The sequence below is a fragment of the Eimeria tenella genome, genomic scaffold (assembly GCF_000499545.2).
Source record: "Eimeria tenella Houghton genomic scaffold, Eth_scaff2, whole genome shotgun sequence".
In the NCBI taxonomy this organism is placed as follows: Eukaryota; Apicomplexa; class Conoidasida; order Eucoccidiorida; family Eimeriidae; genus Eimeria; species Eimeria tenella.
In genome coordinates, this window is record NW_013541843.1 from 661,481 (window position 1) to 682,070 (window position 20,590).

At 50.7% G+C, this 20,590-nt stretch overlaps 3 protein-coding genes across 3 annotated transcripts, besides 1 other annotated feature; all 3 read left to right on the forward strand.

The window, feature by feature from the left end:
* Positions 1 to 1,032: 1,032 nt before the first annotated feature.
* On the forward strand, positions 1,033 to 1,499 carry ETH_00029335 (uncharacterized protein; the record flags this gene model as incomplete). The annotated part of the gene is made up of 2 exons (XM_013374309.1): positions 1,033 to 1,131; positions 1,242 to 1,499. The coding sequence occupies 2 exons, from the start codon at positions 1,033 to 1,035 to the stop codon at positions 1,497 to 1,499; spliced, it is 357 nt and encodes a 118-aa protein (XP_013229763.1).
* A 1,089-nt stretch (positions 1,500 to 2,588) lies between these two features.
* Positions 2,589 to 2,888, forward strand: ETH_00029340 (uncharacterized protein; the record flags this gene model as incomplete). Its single annotated transcript, XM_013374310.1, has 1 exon — positions 2,589 to 2,888. One exon carries the CDS (start codon positions 2,589 to 2,591, stop codon positions 2,886 to 2,888), a length of 300 nt encoding a protein of 99 aa, XP_013229764.1.
* Positions 2,889 to 4,908: 2,020 nt separating this feature from the next.
* Positions 4,909 to 10,557: a repeat region.
* Positions 10,558 to 17,154: 6,597 nt separating this feature from the next.
* ETH_00029370 (uncharacterized protein) lies at positions 17,155 to 20,461 on the forward strand (the record flags this gene model as incomplete). Its single annotated transcript, XM_013374311.1, has 2 exons — positions 17,155 to 18,166; positions 18,264 to 20,461. 2 exons carry the CDS (start codon positions 17,155 to 17,157, stop codon positions 20,459 to 20,461), a joined length of 3,210 nt encoding a protein of 1,069 aa, XP_013229765.1.
* Between the last annotated feature and the right edge of the window lie 129 nt (positions 20,462 to 20,590).

Below are 20,590 nucleotides of genomic sequence, written 5' to 3' on the forward strand. Positions count from 1 at the left end.
GAATTGCCATGCCATCAACTCACGCAGAGGAATTGTGAAACTGTTGGCGAATCACACAACAAGCAACCTTGAAAACAGCAGGTAGTTAACTACCACGAGAACAGCAGAAGTAAGCAAAAGATCCTCATGCGTTCTTTCATTGCAGGCAGACAGGTCGGAGCCACGAAGTAAGGACCTTATCGCGACTGAGCGACGTAGGCTAGCAGCTGTCGCGACCGCTCGGTCTCCAAAGGTCTGAAGCAATTCTGCCTATCTTTTTTCGAGCCAGTTTATTCTGTCACGAAATGTTAGAAGGCTGCCGCGTTTGGCGGGCTGCGGGGCCACGAAAACTGGTGGGGGAAACCTGTACGCTAGAAAGGTATAACTGCTCCATTAACCCTTTCGCATAATGAACGACTCACTATTACTATTTGCATACGCCAGATTAGTCGCATTTGCGAAACCTTCTGGAACGACGTCTACTCAGCTGTAGTGATCGTGCATGCAAGCATCACGATACAGATTTTGGATATGATCTCAGAAGGGAATATATCGAACAAGAATAATGCTAATATTAACAGTGCATTTATTTAAGCCGTCATCAAGTAACATTAGTAAGACGGCATTACCTCGTTTCGTCGCTGAGTTTGTTCCCCAGCAGCGGAGCAAAGAAGCGACGGCCCCGATTAGACGCCGTAGTTCATCCTGAAGTACCCGCAGCTGTTTGCGTGCACTACGTCAGCTTTTCCAAGCACAATAATGCATCTATATATAATCTGAGCACGCTGAATATCAGGGTGAGTACTAGCATTTCTTGGAATACTGGCGTGCTGCTGGCCACATTGCACGGTTGTTCATTACAAACGCAGCACCCGTTCCACAACGTGGAGTGCCGTCAGTTCGCAAGCCAAACTCCTAGAAACACAGTTGCGCTCCTCTTGGAGGACTATTGAAAGTCGTGTGAAATACAAGCGGGGCCGAAGGAGTGACATTTTGTTCCTTCCAGCGGAAGGAGACAAAGGAGGTCTGGTAGGAGACAGTCGAATCGAAAAGATGGCGGCGGATGGAGCCACGAGGGAACCAGAAAGTGAGGATATGATGCCCACAAGCGGAATTTCCAAGCGTCAGGGCTCCAAAATTCTAGCGGAAAGAGTGAGGCACCGCACCCCAAAAAACTTCAAAGCCAACAATACTGTCTTTATATACACACTGCTACTCAGTGGTAGTAAGCGGCTTTCAATAGGCTGGATTCCCAAGGTGAGCTTCAAAAGTACCGAAAAGTAGTCGGCTCGTCCATTAGTGCCAACACTAAGCAAGAGAGACGGATTTCCACTTCGACCCAGGGAGACACTTCAGCCAGGACCAAGAGCTGGCAGTCATCCGATGATCCAAAGAGCTTAGAGAGCCGTCTGGCGGCTATCAGGCAAACGCACAACGCTGTTCTTCAAGGCATTGAGGTTGCACAAGATAACATGATCAAAATGATGCAAGGTGACACAAAGCTACCCGTTGGATGCTAGAGGAGCAAAAACCACTCCTTAAACACAACAAGTGGTTCCGAAATTCTTTGGGCGGCTTGAGAGAAAGAGTTGTGCTGTCGAATTGTGTCCGTTGGGTGCAGAACAGGAGAAGCAGTACTTAAGAACCTTCAAACTTAAGTACGAGAAAAATACTGAGGCTGCACACAAGTCCTAGGTAACAATGTGCAAACTGCTTCAAATGCTCAAACGCTCTGATCGTTACTGCTGGGAAGGAGGGGTGATACTGTTCTGAATTTTCTGGCGAACATTTAGGACTGAAGATATCTTGGAGCAAACGAAAAAGCTCCAGAAGGTCCGGCTTCAAGCCTTCGCTCCCAGTACTGCAGCTTGGAGGAAGTTATTTTGTTTCTGATGGCACAAGTCCCCGTAGCATCTAAAGCAGCTAGTGTTATTAAAGCCATTTCCAAGAGCTAATCTAAACCAGGTCACTTAAGTGAGTGGGTCATCTTTGGGGTGCCTTGCCAACGGGTACTTGCTGCTCTACACTTTCGTGCGTTCCACCGTTTTCTTGCAACAAGTGCTGTTTTTGCTTTCTGGCAGAAGCAGAAGCCCCCGCTGCAACTAGAGACCTTGCATCGAATGCTAACAATCAACTTGAAGGCTGCAGAAGAAGAAGCAAACCATTTTGCCGAATTGAATAAGTCGTTGGTCTGCCAAAACCTTTATTTTAAGCTAGAGACATCCCGATACTACTTTGTTGGAGAGACTTGCTCATTCTACGGCAGGTGTAGGAATTATGGCTAGAGTGAAGATTTTACTGAGGCTGAAACGCAGCAATCAATTGTTCTGTGATGGTTTAGATGGACAAAAATACACAACTGGTTAAAGAAAATGCAATATTACGGGAACAAAACGATATCCTTGTTCGACGAATGGCCATTAAACGGCGGCAACAAGAAAAGCGAGGCGGGCCAAGCTACATCGTTGCCAAAAGTGCACTATCCGTCATATGAAACGCGAGCAATGTCATGACGTTGAGTGAAACGGGGGAAACTTTTCCCCTGCTTCAGCTACAGTTTGAGTGTCTGTGTATAGTAAGCACAGCATTGGAAATGCTAGTACAACGGCATGAAAGGATCGTACGTCTCTGTCGAACGTCTGGTGCGCAATGATATAGAGGAGGGCGAGCTTGCTATTCTACTCGAAAAGGGCCATATAGCCTGCTTGGAGCCTTCCCCAGATGTGTCCCCTAGTCTTCTTCGCCAGACTGTTACACCCAGAACTCTGGCAAAAGCCAACGCCCAATGGCGCCAGATTACGAAGAAGGAAAACTATGGTGAGGCACATTTAAAATGGGCCTTGAAGCGTTCACGTGAACAGTGTGGAAAGCTAGGAGCGAAATATCCCCATGAGTGCTATTTGAGCTGAACACAGAAAGAGAACCTACGAGGAGCGAGGAGCTATCTCGGCTACATGCTCTCTGCAACAAGCAGAAGAGCGAACTTACTCTTATGAAGGACACCGAAGGTCGTCGAATGGAGCTGGAGCTACTTTTGAAGCAGTGGTCTGCTCGGCTGATTGCCGCTACTCGATAAGTTCAGTGTTTGCTGTAGAAATAAAGGAGTCGCGTGCAGGAAAGAGGTCTCTAAGCTGATTCTGCTTTGTAAAACGACTTTCAGAATGTCGTAATGCATGCTTATCAAAGTCTGTACATCAATTTTGTCGCTTCTTGGTACAGTCTACTGGATATGAAGAGTCGGCTTACTGATGCAAGGAATAGCTTAGTGGTAAGTTTAAAGTGCAAAAACGATTGGATGCCATTGGTGTTGTAGGCTTTTGACAGGTACCTACGGGCATCCTCTCGTAAATGTTCGTTCAGATACGAAGCAACGATGCAAAAAACAGTGAAGAATGCATAAGAGGCGAAGTGAAACTTTCCATGGGTGACAAGGACGAATTTTTAAAACTGATTGTGAAAATGGAGCAGTGAGACAGCTAACGTTCTTCATGCACAGCACAAATGTGATATTTTTTCAACGCTTTCCACCACATGAGGTTCAATCGCCACAAATATATCCATAGATTTGCCACAATACACGGGAAAGTCGTACACACAATCCACTCGGGAACTGCTATGTTAAGTTTTCTGGATCAGACTTATCAAGCTGCTGCGTCAAAACGGCAAGGCTTCGACCGAGGCAACGAAGATAAACCTTTCTTGGCTAGACAGTAAAGCCGGCGAAATCAAACCAGAATACGCACCCGTCCTCTCCTCTGCAAGGAAAACAGTGCAAGCCGAAAAGCATGAGCTTAACATGATGGCCAAACGTCCAGATAGCATACATCAAATGGAGAACAAACAGCCGCGCAATATGTAGGAAAGGCCGATTGCATGTGTTGCTGGTTGAAAAATGATGTGCTAGCTGCCTTGAGTCCTTGATAACGCCGCCACCTTTCTTGTTTTCTTCAAGACAGGGCTTTGCACATCCATGTCTCTATTCGGTTTCAAAATTTAATTTGGAGCCTAGGCTGGAATACAGCACTTTTGAATATGCTAGTCAGTAACACTCTGTTCTTTGGGGAATGGCTCGTCGTGGCTACGGGGACTGTGTAGTTCATAGGCACTACAATAGGGCTTGCCGGTGACCTATAGAAGATAGCTAGCTAGCGACCTACAAGGGGTCGCAACACTGGAGGAGGACAGGACCCTCTTACTAGGATCAAAGTAAGGCAATTTGTCTGCGAATTAACGTGCTTACGATAGAGGTGCCTGAAAATGCGTGGAGACTGGGGCTGGCGATAGAGCCGGCACCAGTGCAGGTGTAGTGCCAGGCACTACAATTGACCTTCGTCGCCACCCCTCGAGGCTTAGTAACGCGAACGGGCATGAATAATATAGAATATTTTAAGGCATAAGGCACCACTGGATATTAGGAAATCATAAAAGGGAATAGTGTGCTCGCTAGCCAGCACCGGGTATGGGGCTGGATGCGAGGTTGGTGCCGTGACTCAGGCACTGACCCTCAGCGAGGGTCAACAGTCAGTTCTATTATTTTGGGTTTTTCTTACCTCTCAATAATATGAACTCAGCTGTATATGGCCATTTAGGGTATACAGCAGTAGTTGGCGAGAATCATGGGTTTTAGATAGTAGATGCAGAGTGTGCACTTAATCAGACTAGCCCAGGGACCATACGTAGTAACAGTGTAGGCCAGCTGTTCACTACAGCAGGCCTCCTCCCCAGAGGGCCTAGGAGGCGAGCTCCCCGAGTGGCGCGAATTGAAAGACAACAGACTTTGGAAACTTAAGAATAACTGTATTTCGATATATGTAAGCTACTGTTTCAAGGAAATGTGCCAACGTTAGGTGCCGATCATAGGCCCTTCTCGAGGGGCAGGTAGCAGCGTAGTCGCAGCAGTAGGCGCTGTGCACTACATTTGGGGGCTGTTCCGGGATTGAAATCTTTGTTCTTTCCGGACTTGGGAGTAGAAATACTATGTTTTAATAGCTCACGCCTAGAATTCTTCGCTCGGTAAGTGATGCATCTCCGCGACGGACGCGTTATCGGCCCCACACCGCAGGAGACTTCTACAATGTCAGTCAACAAAATGCCCAGCGGGACGCCAGCCCATCATCTCCATGCGACTCCGAAGTCCACCGTGGCAGAGCGGCCGCATGGGCATAAGGAGGCGCCCCCGCAGGTGATACCTATGACCAATGTTATGCCAGGGGACATTCCCTTCGTCACCTGGGACCAATTCCAGTCTGCAATGAGTGTGATTAGAACTGTAATAGGGGGAACCGGAGCATCCGGCGCAACGACTCCTATACTAGCTGAAGACGGCAGCACTATGCAGGCCTTTCTGCTGCCCCTCGAGCGCCGGTACACCCAGATGGGATTGGAACCGCGCGAGTGAGGAAACGCACTTATAGACCACCTTGTGGGCCCGGCTCTAACGTATTGGATGTATCTACGGAGAACTATCGACCTAAGCGACTGGGCGACAGTACAGCGCAGGCTTTTGGAGCGGTTTGACAAAATAATGTCGCAGAGTCAATTGCTAAAGGAGTTGGCTAAAGTACGGTGGAATGGTAACCCGAAGGAATACGCGGACCGGTTTGCGGCTGTAGCGGAGCGTGGTTTGGGTGTTGCCCCCGACGAACACTCTGACTATTACTGCACCGGGCTACCGACGGACCTCAATCTTCAAATAGCCAATAACGGGCAGGAGAAATATCAGTCGTGGGAACAAGCGGCAACAGCCGCAGTACGGCTCTATGAGCCCAAGCAGAGTGTGCTGGAACTCCGAGAAAGGACCACTCGAGCTCGAGCCATTAGGGCTGCTATCCAAGCTAATGGAACTCGTGGGCGCCAGGAAATTGAAAATCGACCTGGGGGCACCCACACGAACTGCTTTGAGTGTCAGGGTCGTGGACATCCGGCACGTATCTGCCCCAGCAAAGGGGAACGTACCAAACGTCCGGGGAAATATGCAAGAAGTGTGGCGGTGTGGGACACTATGCTCGGGACTGTCCTACGTATGAACGAGGGCGGCCCAAGCCGGCGGACAAGAGCAGTAGGGAGCCCACCCGTCCTAGCACTGAGAAGACGGAACGATTAAACGTGCGGGCCTAGGCGTGGTTGGAGACGAGCGTTCCAGGCCGCGTAGCCATGGCAAAGGGATGATATGTGCGGTAGCGACAGGCCCTAATGCCATTCCAGTCTCCCTTGAGTGGGGAAACCAACTCCCCAGCACTGCGGAAAGAACTAATACGAGCGATGGGCACGCGGAAGGGACTCAGCCGCTTTCGGAAACGCGGCCGGAGTCTGGGTCAGCGTCGATCCTGAGTGAAGAGACTCCGGAAGCGACGACGGATAGCAGCAGGAAGTCTGCAGAGGCAACAGAAGACGGCTATAGGTTAGACGCGACAGAGATTGTGCAACACTGGTGGAGGGAAACTTGCCCGAAAGAGTTTACGACCAAGGGGAGCATTGTGTTATGTGGGTGCGACGGCGGTACTTCGCGTTGAGCTCGCTGGGAGTCCTTGTGAGGCCGTCTTGGACAGTGGGGCTCCGAAAAGTTTCATTAGTCCTAAAACAGTCGAACGACTGCAGCGGAAAGTGCGGAGACTTCCAAAAGACCATAGGTTCACCGTAGCTACAGGTGAACAACTACGCATTGATCGGGTTTTGACGGGATTAACGATGTGGTGCGCACATGCACGTTTTTCCGGGGACTTCTCAGTGGGACCCGTTCCCTATGACCTAGTCTTGGGTTTGGATTGGCTAACGGAACACAAGGTGGCCTGGTATTTTCAGTCTGACAAACTCCGAACCTATGTGAATGGCCAGTGGTGCGAGTTACCGGTCGTTCGGACTGGTGAAGCAAAGCTGCAAGGTAACAGTCCCACCGTAGTCCACCCAAGGACCCCAGCAGAGCAAGCATATGAGATGTTGGCCAAACAAGTGGCGGGTATCTCAGCCGAGGAGACAGCTGTATTCCTACGCCCGCCGCCAAAGAGGTACAAGTCCCGCGCGAAGACTAGGGCCAAGGCGCGGATAACGTCGCCCGCTCGTCAGGCGGCGGACGATACTAACGATCTCAAGACTCCGTTGCACGGTTTACACCTCATACTGGCTTTGCCTGAGGCTTGTTCGGCAGTGCCCTTAAGACTCTCGGATGAATGGCAAGGCGCGCTTTGTTGCGCGTTGATAGGGAGTCAACCCACGTCCTCCGGCTGGCGTAGTCCTTTGGCCTCAACCGCCTCGGTGACAGCGGAGAGTGACGAGGAGTCTCCCTGGCCTATGGCAAAACTCGAACACACTCTATTCGACGAATGGATCAATTCAACTGAGGCGCAGGATATTCCAAGTGAGGTTGCTCAGGTGCTGCACGAGTATCGGGCGGTTTTCCCCGATACCTTACCTAAAGGCATACCTCCGAAACGCCCTCATGATCATCATATTCTCCTTGTGCCTGGGAAACTCCCAGCGAGATCTGCAATATACCGTATGACCCCAGATCCGCTCACATTCCACAAACAGGAGATAGCTAAATTATCGGACGGTGGTTGGATCGGACCGACCTATTCGCCTATTTGCTCTCCTACGATCATGGTGGACAAACGTGATGATGGCTCCGGGGAGCGGAAGATGCGTATGGTTGTCAATTACCAGACTCTAAATGCCCTTACGATAGCCCCTGATTTTCCACTACCTCCCATTCAAACCATTCTGGAGCTGCTCGGAGGCGCCAAGTATTTTTCCACCTTGGACCTGGAAGCAGGATTCCATCAAATACGTATGGCTAAGGAAGACCGGTGGAAGACGGCCTTCCGGTCCGTTCTCGGGCTATTCGAGTACCGCGTGATGCCGTTCGGCCCTAAGGGTGCTCCCGCTACGTTCCAGGCCAATATTAATGCCTATCTACAACCTTTATTGGGACACAGCGTTATTGTGTGCCTAGATGATGTACTTATCTATAGTTCCGATCTCTCTGGGCACGTTCCTCTCCTGTGAAAAGTCCTAAGCATTTTTCTTAGACATCACTTCTACCCAAAATTCCGCAAATGCAGGTTTCCAAGGCAAACAATTACATATTTGGGTTATACGATTTCTGCTGCGGGGATCAAACCTGCAGAAGATAAAGTCGAAGCCATCCGGCATTGGCCAGAGGTGCTGGAGGACGAAACGCAAGTACGCTAGTTCCTCGGTACCATAAATTACTGTCCCATGTTCATGGGACCGGACTATGCAGACGTTGCCCGGCCGCTGGTTGATCTAACGCGTAAAGACGTCAGTTTCGAATGGACAGAGCTTCACACGCAAGTGGTGCGGCAGCTCAAACAGCGCTTAATCGACTTCACTACATTACAAGTCCCTGACACCACGAAGCCCTTCGACTTATACACAGATACCTCTGGTTATGCAATCGGAGCAGTTCTGGAACAAGATGGCAAACCCATCGGCTTCCTCAGTCAAGTCATGAACCCTACGGAACAGTGATACTCGATCTACGATCAGGAACTCTTGGCGTTGGTCATGGCACTGGACAAGTGGTCGCACTTGCTCCGTGTCTCCAAGGTAACTGCTTACACTGATCATCAAGCTCTCACCCATCTCGAGTGACTCCAAGCATTGAAGCCTCTGCGCGGACGGACCGCCCGGTGGCTAGACTTTCTTGCGGAGTTCCCGGATTTGCACATCACTTATGTTCAAGGAGCGCGCAATCAAGTTGCTGATGCCTTGTCTCGCCGTCCCGGTCTTCCTAACACCTGCTCGCACGACACACCATCGGCACCACTGATGCTCGCAATAGGACAAGCCAGCGCGGCTCCCCGCTCTCGTGGTCGGCCTGCCAACTACAGGGAACTCGCCAGAACTCGTTCACGACGACCTAGACGACGCAGTCTGCCGTTTGCACCTTCAACTGCGCCGCTGGAACCCAACCCAGAGGCGGAACATCCTACACTCACAACGAAGACACCAGCTGACCCTCCTGATGTTCGCCAATGGCCGCAAGCTTACTCGAAGTGTCCCGTTTTTCGCGTTCCCTACAAAGCCGCAACAAACCAACCAGGAGAAGCCCTGCAAATCGAGTTGCGTAATCGCCAATGCACCTTTCGCTACGTGCAGCCTTACCTGCACATCCGCGTTCTTGGACAGTGGCGCATCTGCGTCCCACAATTCCCTGAGTTCCTTACTCAAACTCTGCATTCACATCACGACCATGTCGCAGCCGGCCATCGAGGCCAGAAGAAGACCTTTGCGGCTCTCAGCAAGCACTACTATTGGTCAGGAATGCGTGCCTACACTACTGCTTATGTTAAGTCATGCACTCACTGTCGATCGTCAAAGTCCCTTAACCAGAAGCCTGCAGGCCTTCTTCAACAGTTGCTCATCCCGTCTCGTCGGTGGGCGCACGTGAGTCTTGACTTTATCACAGATCTTCCCCTTACAACGACAGGGCACGACTCGATTCTTGACATGGTCGACTCCCTCAGCAAGATGGCTCATTTCGTTCCTGCAAAAAAGTCATTCACAGCAGCAGACACCGTGGAGCTTCTCGCAGACTGTCCTATCCGCTATCACGGTTTTCCAGAGGTGCTCACATTGGACCGCGACCCCCGTTTCCGGTCGGATCTCTGGAACCAACTCTGTCGCCGCTTTAACATCAAACGGCGCATGTCCTCGTCCTACCATCCCCAAAGCGACGGCCAAACTGAACGGGTTTACCGCACACTGGAGCAGATGCTTCGCACCTATATCAAATCTGACGAACGCGAGTGAGAGCGTTTGCTTCCGGCCTTGGAACTTGCCTACAACACAAGTCATTCATCCACTGAGCTCTTTCCTTTCGAGGTCATCATTGGCGAGAACCCGTTTACTGCTGCGGACCTTGATATCCTAGGCGCGTTACCTCCTACGCTCACTCCTCCGATGACTAAGCTTTTCCGGCAGCTCTGCGACAGAGCACAGAGTCACATCCTGAAAGCAAAATGGCAGCAGAAGTACTACGCAGACACAAAGCGTCGAGCAGTGGAGTATGCAGTGGGAGACAAGATCTGGCTCAGCAGCAAGCACCTACCGCCTTTCAACAGCTGCCCCAAGTTTGAGCCCCGTTACTGCGGAGCCTTTGAAGCCATAGAACACATAGGAACTGTCGTTTACCGTCTCGCTCTGCCTCCCACTTATGAATGCCATAACGTTTTCTACGTTTCGCAGCTAGTTCCCCACCGCCCCCACCCTCCCGCTTTGGTTCCCCCGGCAGCCGACGCCGCCTGGCCTCCTATCCACGATGCAGCAGGCAATCCCACAGAGGAATACGAAGTCGACTATATTATGGACCAACGCGGCTCGGGAGATGCAGCCCAGTACCTAGTGAAGTGGCGTGTGACCCCTGATGATCAAGCCACATGGGAGCCAGCTCACCACCTTACAGGCTGCCCGGCTTTGCTCCGCGCTTGGCGCCGCCGCCAACTAAGACGTCTTAAGGTTCGAAACAACACTGGTTCTTCCGAGGCATACAGGTATGGGTCCGTCACCTCCCACCGCCTGCAGCACGAGCACCCTTCAATGAGGAGAAGGGAGGGAGCGTAAGCGGAGCACTACAGTCGAATCTCAACACTGCCAGTACCACATCCCTCTTGTGACCCGGCGAGAACGCGACGTTGGTAATGATGAGTCAACGCGGCCCACATCCGACTTCGCAGTTTGAAGAGTGGGTACAGTCAGGCGACGAGCATTAGGTGATTCTGCAGATACTGGAGTTGCTCAAAATACATCAAGCAGTGCTGCCATACAGTTCACCTGTGGAGCTGAGAGAGGCCGCCATAAACAAAATACCACCAGGTCAACTCCCACTTGACAAGTAAGAAACAGCGAAGCTGTAAGCTAATGGATGAATAAACCTGACGTATTTCCCTACGTGTGACAAGTACTATGACGGCTCTGAGGAAAATACAAATACTGATCAACTGTCAAGCAGTGAACGTCTTCGCTCCTTTTGCTGATTTCGTGTTTCCCATATATTCTAGCGATGCTTGTGGGGACAAAATTTCTTTCAGTGCTAGATCTTAACAGATTCTCATGGCGCAAGAAGGACAAGTGGCAGATTGCACTCTTCTCAGTCCTGACACCATTCCGGTGCAACGTAATGCCCTTTGATTTTAAAGGCGTCCCGGCGCCCTTTCAAGCAGACATCACCACTTTCTTCCAACCTGTGCGAGGCCACGCTGTCACTGTATATCTTGAAAACGTACTGATACATGTTGATCTCCTCACACGTGTTAAAGTCGTGCAGCAATTCATTCGATCATGCAATCTGTCCCACGCTCCGCAGATGCAAGCCCGCTAAACAGGATTTCACTTCTTGTTTACGCCATCAGCTTTGAAGGTACCAAGCCTGTAACTGAAAAGCAGCACGCCATTCGGGTGTGGCCAGAGGTGCTGACTAATAAGACAGGTGTGCTGCAATTCCTGGGTACTCGTAGCTGCTGCGGCATGTTTATGGACCCTGATTCTGAGGGGGTTTCCCGCCCACGTGCTGATCTCATACGCTAAGGCAGCCCTTTTCCGCTGAACAGAACATCCTACACACGCTGCTATGATGTCTTCGGTTGCGTTTAGCGAGTCATACAACCCTGCTAGTTCGCAACGAAAAGAAGTTCTTCGACGGTATACCAGAGCATTGGGCTACGAAAAGAGGGCGGATTTCGAACAAGCACGAAAATCAATGGGCCTTCTCAGCCAGGTCATGAACCAAATAAAACTACGATATACGACAAGGAAATCTTCGCCTTAGGAGCAGCCTTGGAGAAGTGGTTTCACTTGTTACGTAGCGCTAGCCTTAGGCCGTTTACGAATTACCTGGCACTCACTCACTTGCAGCAGCTCACCGCGTCGAAGCCTTTACGTGGGCGCCCTGCTTGTTCGCCAGAACTCCAAGAAAACACAGGACATACTTGCAAACTACATACAGTCAGGAGGCTGATGTACTGTGTCCATCCCCTCGTAACCCTACATTGTCTGCTCCCAGTGTCCGTCCTGAAGCTTCAGTAGCTCATGAAGGCGCATTAGTTTCGCTAGCGCTCGCGATCTGTCGCTGGCAACAGGCTTACAGCAGTCCAATGACGCAGACACGCTACAGGGCAACCACAGGCACGCGCTGCGTGCATTTTCGGCACTGCCCTCGCACAACCAAGCCTTGCTTTTCTTACGAAGTAGATCCCAAAAGACCTCGTTCCACAGTTGCTTCACACGCCCCTTTCCCTGGCGCAGCGTCACAGCCATCAACGTTACAACCTCATGCTGTGCGCACGTCATCACTTACTACAGCAATTGAAGGCGCGCCTTTTTATATGCATGTCTGTTGGCTTCTGAAGGGCTCCCGTTCTCCGCGAGCACTACATCACTGCAGTGCAACAAGGTGGTGAAGACACCAGAGTTGAGCTCCACAACTGCCAGCGTGCCTTTCGCTTTGAATCACCTTCCTTAAAAAATATGTATTCAGGGCATGCGGTAAATATGAGCTTTGAAAATCTCTGGACTTATTACTTAGGTGCCTTTCAATCACGACGATCACATGACACTTGGCGATTGCTGGCATTTCTTCCCTGCCCTCGGGAAACATGCAAGCACAGGATGCTCTGCCTTTTACAGATGCTACTGTCGATTCATAACTCGGCCTTATTCAGTTTCATTTAGTCACGTCAAAGCATTTTCGTGCTTCGTTGTAGAGCGTGGCATTATAACGTCTCCCCTCCCCTCACTTCCAAGCTGACTAGTCTCGAACTTCTGCTCGCATTTGTCACACTTCTGACCCCTCCTCTTTCTTAAGTATTCCTGTTTCGTATGATTTATGTGGGGAAACTAACTGTTGTTCCCTACAGAACTTCGCTACATTTGTAATCCTTGGCCTTGCGGCCGGTTTCCCCTTACGGGAATAGGGAGATAGCCCAAGATGGAGAGCTAGCTATGGCCCGCTGCTGCAGTTCTTATTGGCGCTCCAGCAGCGGCAGGTTGCCGTCGCTGCTGCCGCTTGTACTTCTGGCGCTGCAGCGCTGCAGTCGATGCTGCGTCTGCGTTTGCTGTTCTGTGTGCAGTTGTGTTTGCTGGTATCGCGGCTGCAGCACCTAATGCTGCTGCGGCTGTTTCCGCATCTTCTTTTGCTGTTGCAGCTGGATGCGCTGCGATTTCTGCTGTTGGGGATGCTATCGACGTTGATTCCTTTTTGGACACTCGAACTAGATTGCTAATGGTTTTGTTGCTGTTCTTGTTTCAGCAGCTGCTACGTATTGCATAGCATCCGCTGTAGCATGGGAAATAGGTACCCCTGCTGTTACTGTCACTGCTGGTTTAGGTCGCGTGTCTCACCTTGTTTGTTGCTGCTGTATCTGCTGCTGTAACGTTTGCTGCTGCTAGCTCATGCTACGGCTTCGCAAGCACTGAAACAGCTGCCTTTAGACGTAAAACACTTTCTCATGTACGGGACGATTTTCTACAATATTTCGTATTTTACAGAGCTACTAGCCGACTAGTCTTTAGTCACTTGCGTTTAATTTATCTATTCTTGCGTTGTATTTTAGACTGAGTTAATTCCCATTTTGTATGTACGCGTATTTACATAATCTGCGGTAATATTAAAATACATCTATCGCGCATTATAATACTGCACTGAATTCGCTTTCCTGTGTAGATTTATCTCTTGTTGGTTTATTTTCTGTATATGACTTCCGTGTCTGTGACTTACACCGGAGTGCATGCACATGTGGCAATCTGCTTATCGTATCGGTTGGGTCATACCGATGCTTACACGCTGAATGTGTAGGCAAGTGAGGGTGCTGATGCAAAGTCACACTCTATCCTTCGCTTGGCAATCCTCGGGCAAGTAGCCAAACATTTTGTAGTCGGAATCTGGAGCTGTGATTTGGAAGCGAATTTCTAGCGTTTGTATTCAGAGTACAATACAAGGAGGAGGGAGAAAAGTCAAGGAGTTTAGGGATACACGCAAACTTAAAATCAAGTAGTGTAAACGAACGTGCAAGCTGGGGATGGGAGCGCACTAGGTGCATGGTGTGCGTGAACTTTGCTTGCGTCTGTGTAGCCGTACTGCAGATTCAGTCACAGTGATGAAGGGCTGATTCCCACGTGGCCTGGTGTTCAAGTGCGGCCCTCTACGTCGCAAGAATACACTCACGCCCATGTTGCTGCTGACCTTGGTGTGGTTAGTGAGTTGCCTTCCACATCGAGTGCAGGAAGCCAGTGAACAGTGGCTCGGTTCGACGCCAATGACGGGACGTCTTGGCGGTGCAAAAATAGCTTAGTCAACTGGAATGTATCGTGGTATGAGCAAAACGGAGGTGGCGCGAGTCGGTATGCAACTTGCCGACGCGAGACGTGACCTTGAATAAACAGAGTAACCAGGTTTTCAAATCTAGAGCGGCCAGTGAGTGCTATCACATATTTTTTACTGAAACATGCCTTTCTCCCTACCACGTACTCAATATTGCGCATTTTGGAGGTAGCATGTGCCTTCTCAACCACTTTGCAAGTAACTCTGCCGTTGAATGCAGAGCTCTTGGAACAGCATTTGCTGTGGAGGGGTGAAAGAATGCGGATGAAACCGCCAGCAATGTCAGGATCGGCTGCTGTCACTGGATTCTGATAAAGAACCACTTCAGACAGCGCAAACTTGGTGGGAAAAGCTGTTTATCACGATGCATACGTATTATTGCGTGCTGGGATAAACGCTCCCACTCCACCGCGTCCAACTGGAACACTTGATCGAGAGCAAGGCTTAAGCTGTCACCGTGTCGCATTTGGCTCCGATATTCAGACGATACAGCGCAGTTCATCTGATAATGGATACAGAGGTCCGGCTTGTATTCTCACGTACTTCATGAATTTCTCTTGGGAAACAGCTGCATTTCGGGTGAGCTGTGGCTGCGTGTAACGCTGGCACCAAGAAACTTGCCTGTCTCTGTCACTAACCCGATTTTCTTTGTGGGCGAGCCGTGCCATCTTAATAAGCATATTGACGAGAATTAGGAGAGAGTCACCCCAGAACAGGAGACAAGGGAGTCTATTGTGATGCGCTAAACGAGATTACAAGACGGAGCCTGTATAAAGGAGTGACATAAAAGGATATGCAAGCTTCTGGCTCTGTGCTTCCGTTACAATACTCAAAACTGTGCAAAATCCCCAGCACATCCTGGAGTATAAGAGCGCGTGCCCTGCAACTAGTAATAGTAAATCAGGAAAAAAGAGGCATTATGCTGCCTCCCTATTGCTGGAGATTGCGGGGCACTCCTGGATGTAGGGCACACGCATAAGGAATTCAGGACAGTACGGCACATGAATGCGCCAAAGGACGTGAATACAGAAAAGCATATATAAGAATTTGAAGAGGTAGTGATGCTGGAGATTTCGGGAATCGAACTAGGTGGCATCGCCTTGTTGAGCTGCAGCAGTGTAGCGATTCCGGAGAGTCCTCAGCATTGAAATTGGGAAGAAACAAGAGTTGCTGACGGGGAAGGTGAACTGTATGAGCTGGAATTGCTGTCATGATTGTAGGACTGCTTGCCGGGTGTCGGCGCTGCTCAGTCAGAAATGCCTCATGCGTGGAGATGCGACTGCCACTTGGTCCATTCACGTCTAGGGGAATGCTACATGGCGGCAGGAGTAATGCTTGGAGCAGCCTCGTTCCACGCACACTTACGCCTGCAACACCATGTTGCTATTAGGGCTGTTCATCTGCCAATGCCAATGTGTCTATTAGTTCTTAAGTGACAGAGAGATGGGACAATTTTCTTGCCTGCGCTGGAGCATGCTACCTTACTTCCCCCCAGAGAAGCACTGGCTGTGACCAACTCCCGTAGAGTATTAGCTCTGTTTACGGACTCAATTGAGTCAAGGAAGTTGCCTGTCTCTTAGATGCAGTGAGGTATCTTATTTGGCACCCACATACCGCACCCTTTCGATGCTACGGAGTACAGACTTCGGAATCTCTAGTTACTCGTACGAAGAATCTTCTGCGTTGGATGACACAGAATAACCGAAGTTATTATTTACGGTATTGCCGTTTCACCATGTTGTGCCACTAGACTGCTTAAAATAAGACCTTACGACTTTCATGAACAGACCGCCGCACGTCCAGCTGAGCCTCCCTAGATAGTTTGCATATGGTTCGAACAAAGCAAGCGACAGCACGAAAATTTACACAAGGAATGCACTTACAGAGGAGCACATATTTGTCAGAATAAAACAGAGGTTTCCAGTCGCCTTTCGACAGCAACCCTTCGCCCATACATTGACTGGCGCAACTAGCACAGGGCTCACCGTAGGCCCTTGCCAAGACTGTTACTTTGCGGTGTGTGTGGATCTTGAGGAACTAACCTTAGCGGCCTGTGGGTACGAGCTCACCAAAGGTGTGTGCCCTCCAGCATACAAAAAATGATATGAAGTCTTCCGGAGCTTCAGGTGTTTCTCTGACGGCATGCACGTTTCACATGCCTTTGCTGGAAGAAGCATACCAGCGTTGCGGCCAATTATCTTCTGGATAAACTCATCTGTAAAACGTGGCCGGTCTCAGCTTCGCAGCTGTCCTTGACCACATGCGCAGTGGAATGGAACATGCACCTCCCAGTGAAGAAGAGAGCATGGCAGACAAAAAGGGACAAATACACACACTCTGAAACAGAGTTGGTATATGCTATGGTGAGGTCTCAGCAAATGCAATGAGGCTGGGCCGCATGAGCGCCTTGAAATGGAGGTTGCTGTTGCAATAGGCAGCCCGGCCCCTCAGGGCCCCTGATCACGAAGACTCTGTAGGTACGGAAACTGTGTAGATTATGAACTTTTGGTTAAGTCTGGTCCACTCTGGGGCCGTGAAGCACGGTGTTTGAGCTTTTAACGCTATCTCACCGACTTGGATGCGCAAACAAAGCACTGGGGGGCACTCACTTTTGTGGCCACCATCTTGCATTTGTGGAACTGTTCCTAGACGCTGCGTGCAAGACTGTGCGGCTATCTCGTTCTGAAGGATTGCTTTTCCATGGGGCGTATAATACGTATGAAGACGCTGCATCCCTTTCAGCGTCTGTAGCTGTCCCACCACAGCAGTGAACAGGAACGGCTGCAGTTCCAGCGGGAAAACTGCGAGTACCGTCGACATGTGCATTGAGCTTGCAGACGATGGGGAGGAAGAAGCGCCACAATACATGGGGTGGACACAATGGCAGCGTGGAAGGCACCAGCGGCGATGTCAGCGCTACTGCCTGTAGCCATACGCGGAGTGGCAACTCCAGCTCACAGAACCATGCCAGGGCTGCGGATGCCACTACAGCTAGTGCCAGAGTGATAGAGAATATTGGGGGAATGCCACGTACCATCAGCAAGAGCAGCAAGAAACATGGTTCCTGCGGTGACACAGACAGAGACGATGAGATTAACATCAACAACAGTAGCCGCAGAAGCAGCCGAAGCAGGAAAAGCACAAATGGCATCAGTGATATCTTTCTGAGTGATACGTTGCTTCGCGAATTGGTATTCGAGGACTTCTCCCGCGCCTCTCCATGGGAGATGTTGCAGCACGAGCTCTTCGTGACTATTGGTCGTTTCCCTGTTGTTGCTGCTCGCCGACGTTACCTACGTCAAATCGCAGTTGCAAATGCACGACAAACGGTGCCAGAATGTGGTGTTTCACATACTGGCGCAGGCACCCACATATCTGAAGAGAGCCATGGCAGCTGGCACGCCTGCGCAGTACCGCCTCTGCAGTTTTCCTGCCGGTGCTTGTCACCGAAACAACAGCAAGAACAGCGACGCTGTGCGATATCTCTGCAGCAGTTTGCCCCTCTAGTGCTTCAGACTGTCCTTTGCACTGCACAGCATCCTAAGCATGCTCTAGATCTCTCCCAAACAGAACAGAGACAATTGTTGAGAGTCACATATACGTGCGCTGCGCCTTTGCCGGATCTCTGCTGCACTTGCATTGACAAGAACAGCAGCGATGCTGCTCGACACTCAACTCCAGAGGAACAGCGGTTTGCAGAGGACCACGGCATCTCGAGGTCCGCACTAGTCAGCAAATTATACAACAGCAGCGGCGATGAAGAGCTGCGCTGCGGCACTTGCGCCGCGTGCATTCTTCGATGGGAACAACTGTTCCCCAGCCGCGCATCATTTGTGCAGCGCAACTTTGGTGGTGAGTGACTTGCATGCAAATCAGAAGCCTAGTCAGATGCCACATTCACGGCACAGGATTCCTTGTCTCTTTTGTGTGTACTGCCTGTTTGCTTCAGTTTCGGAGTTCTTACTGGTCGAAGCTATCCGTCAATCTGTTAGCACAGCAACGGAGGAGAAGCATGGTACAGCAGTAGCAACAGGAGCCTCTACTGACTCACTGCGCGTTCCAAAGCACACAGCGAAGGCCACCCTTGCAGCCCTTGGACTGGCGTCACGCACAGCGCAGTACTGCCCACAGGACTGCACAGAAGATCAAGTGGATCAAATCCAGCTGTATCAGACTCTAAAACGACTGCCCATGTTCTTCCTTTACTCACCGCAACACGAGGATTGCATCGGCTCTCAGGTTTTGCAGTTCCAGAGGAACAGAAACCCAACTCACGCAGTGATTTCAACAGCAGCGTTACCCGTTGCCACGGCAGGCAATTCAGAACAGAGTGAAGAAGAAGCGTCCAGCGACCCCACCAAAACAGGACCACTTTTCATCAGGGAGTATGAGTCTCGTCTTCTCAATTCTGCATTTGCCTTTTGCGACGCGACAAGTAAGCTTACTTCGGAGGCAACTGCAATCTTGCGACTGTCCGTACCCAGCCAAAACTCCAGCTTCTTCTTCCGGTATTTGCCTTCTGCAGAATTCCTTCATTTGCTTCTGCCTCTACTGGGCGCTAATATGAGTTCGAATATGCAAAATCAAGAGAAGCACTACGTATTATCCTTGCTACAGCGATTGGCGGTCGCAACACAGTACACGTACTTTCTCCCTAGCCCTTGGCATCATAGGTGGCCTTCCGATCACGAAGACACGCACAGAACAGCAGCTCTTGAATTCGGCTCCGAAGACTGGTGGTTGGAACAGTCACAAAGCACTTGCGGTAAAGGCAATGACGGCAGCAGCGACTGTGCCAGGATCAATAGAAGCATTATAAGCGGATGGCATGAAGTCGCTGCAGGCGCTGCAGCTCCGATAGCTGGCTCGGGCAGCAGTGTTGCGTCCTCAGCAGACACCCTGCTGCAGCTGCTTCTATTGCAGGTGTCTCCCCTACAGGATCTCCACGTAATCTGGTGTTCTCCATTCCGGCCCCTACGGGACTGGTGCAGCAGCCGCAGAACTAGGCCGCTTGCTGCCGCATTTGACTGCCGGTTGAGGCTGACCCTGCATCAGTCAGTATTTGGAGCATATGAGAACTTTCTGGAATGTCACAACCAAAAAGCAACGACGGAGCAGCAGCTGTATTCCCTATGCTTCCTGCAAAGTGACGAATGGCGGCAGCGCTGCGGCATCACGAGTCGAATTCACCAGCTGAGCGTTCTGCTAATCGCCTGTAGCAACAACAGCAGCAATAACAAGGCTATCAATCAGGACCCCTTTGTATCACTGGGCCCAGATATCATTCAAGATGTTGAGCGCAGTAGGAGCCGGCACAGGCAGCGCTTCAGCATGCGCTCTGTTGGGGATAAAGCTGCAAGCAAGCGCAGCAGAAGCAATGCCAGCCCCAACGACAGCAGCGTATGCAGCGGCAACAATGACTCGAGCGATGATAGCACTACAGAAGAAACAAGAGCAGCGGCTATTGAGGCAAAATTGCAACAGCTGTTCAGACCTATGACGCGACAGCAGCAGCTGCTAATACATGAACAGCAGGCCAAACGACTGCTTTTGACTGGAAGCAACAAATGCCTTCAATGCAGTTGCTGCAGCAGTGCCTGCAGTTGCTGTGGGCTCGACTTGGCATTCGGCCTCCTCTGGGGCAGTAGCAGCAGCAGTAGTTTTTTCGCTGAGCTGGCGCTTTGCGCAGGGGAGCAACAGAGGCTTGACCTGCTGCAGGAGTTCTGGCGGAAAGTTGTAATGCAACTTCGCTGGATGTGGGACAGGGGACTGCTGTTGCCACGTGTGGTTTCCGGCATAACTGCTGCAGTGGCGACAGCCTGCGCAGCATCTCCAGCAGATATTGTAAATGAGAGCCAACCAAGGAGCGCTTTAGCAGCAGGAGGTGGCATTTCTTGCTGCCCTGACGGCCCAGCAGCACTACCGGACTTCTGCTGCTGTTCGTTACAACAGCTAACGCAGCAGCTGAATTGTGCGGTGCAGCAGCAGCGCTTACAGTGGCTGTTGCAGGATAAGCCCGAAGAGCAGCAGCAGCAGCCGTTTGAATCCCTCCGTTTTGTGCTGCCTCCACCTCCAGGTCTGGCCGACCTCCACGAGCCCATCATTCCAATTCTTCCCCCCATCACAGAGGCAAGCTTTGCTGCATAAGGACGAAATGCACATCGGGTAGTTCTGGTGTATCAATGAGTAGTTGGTGCACGGTCATACAGTGAATGATCTAGATAATATACAACGCTTGCCTTGTTTGTATGTTTCCTGGTCTACAGAGCACCCTCG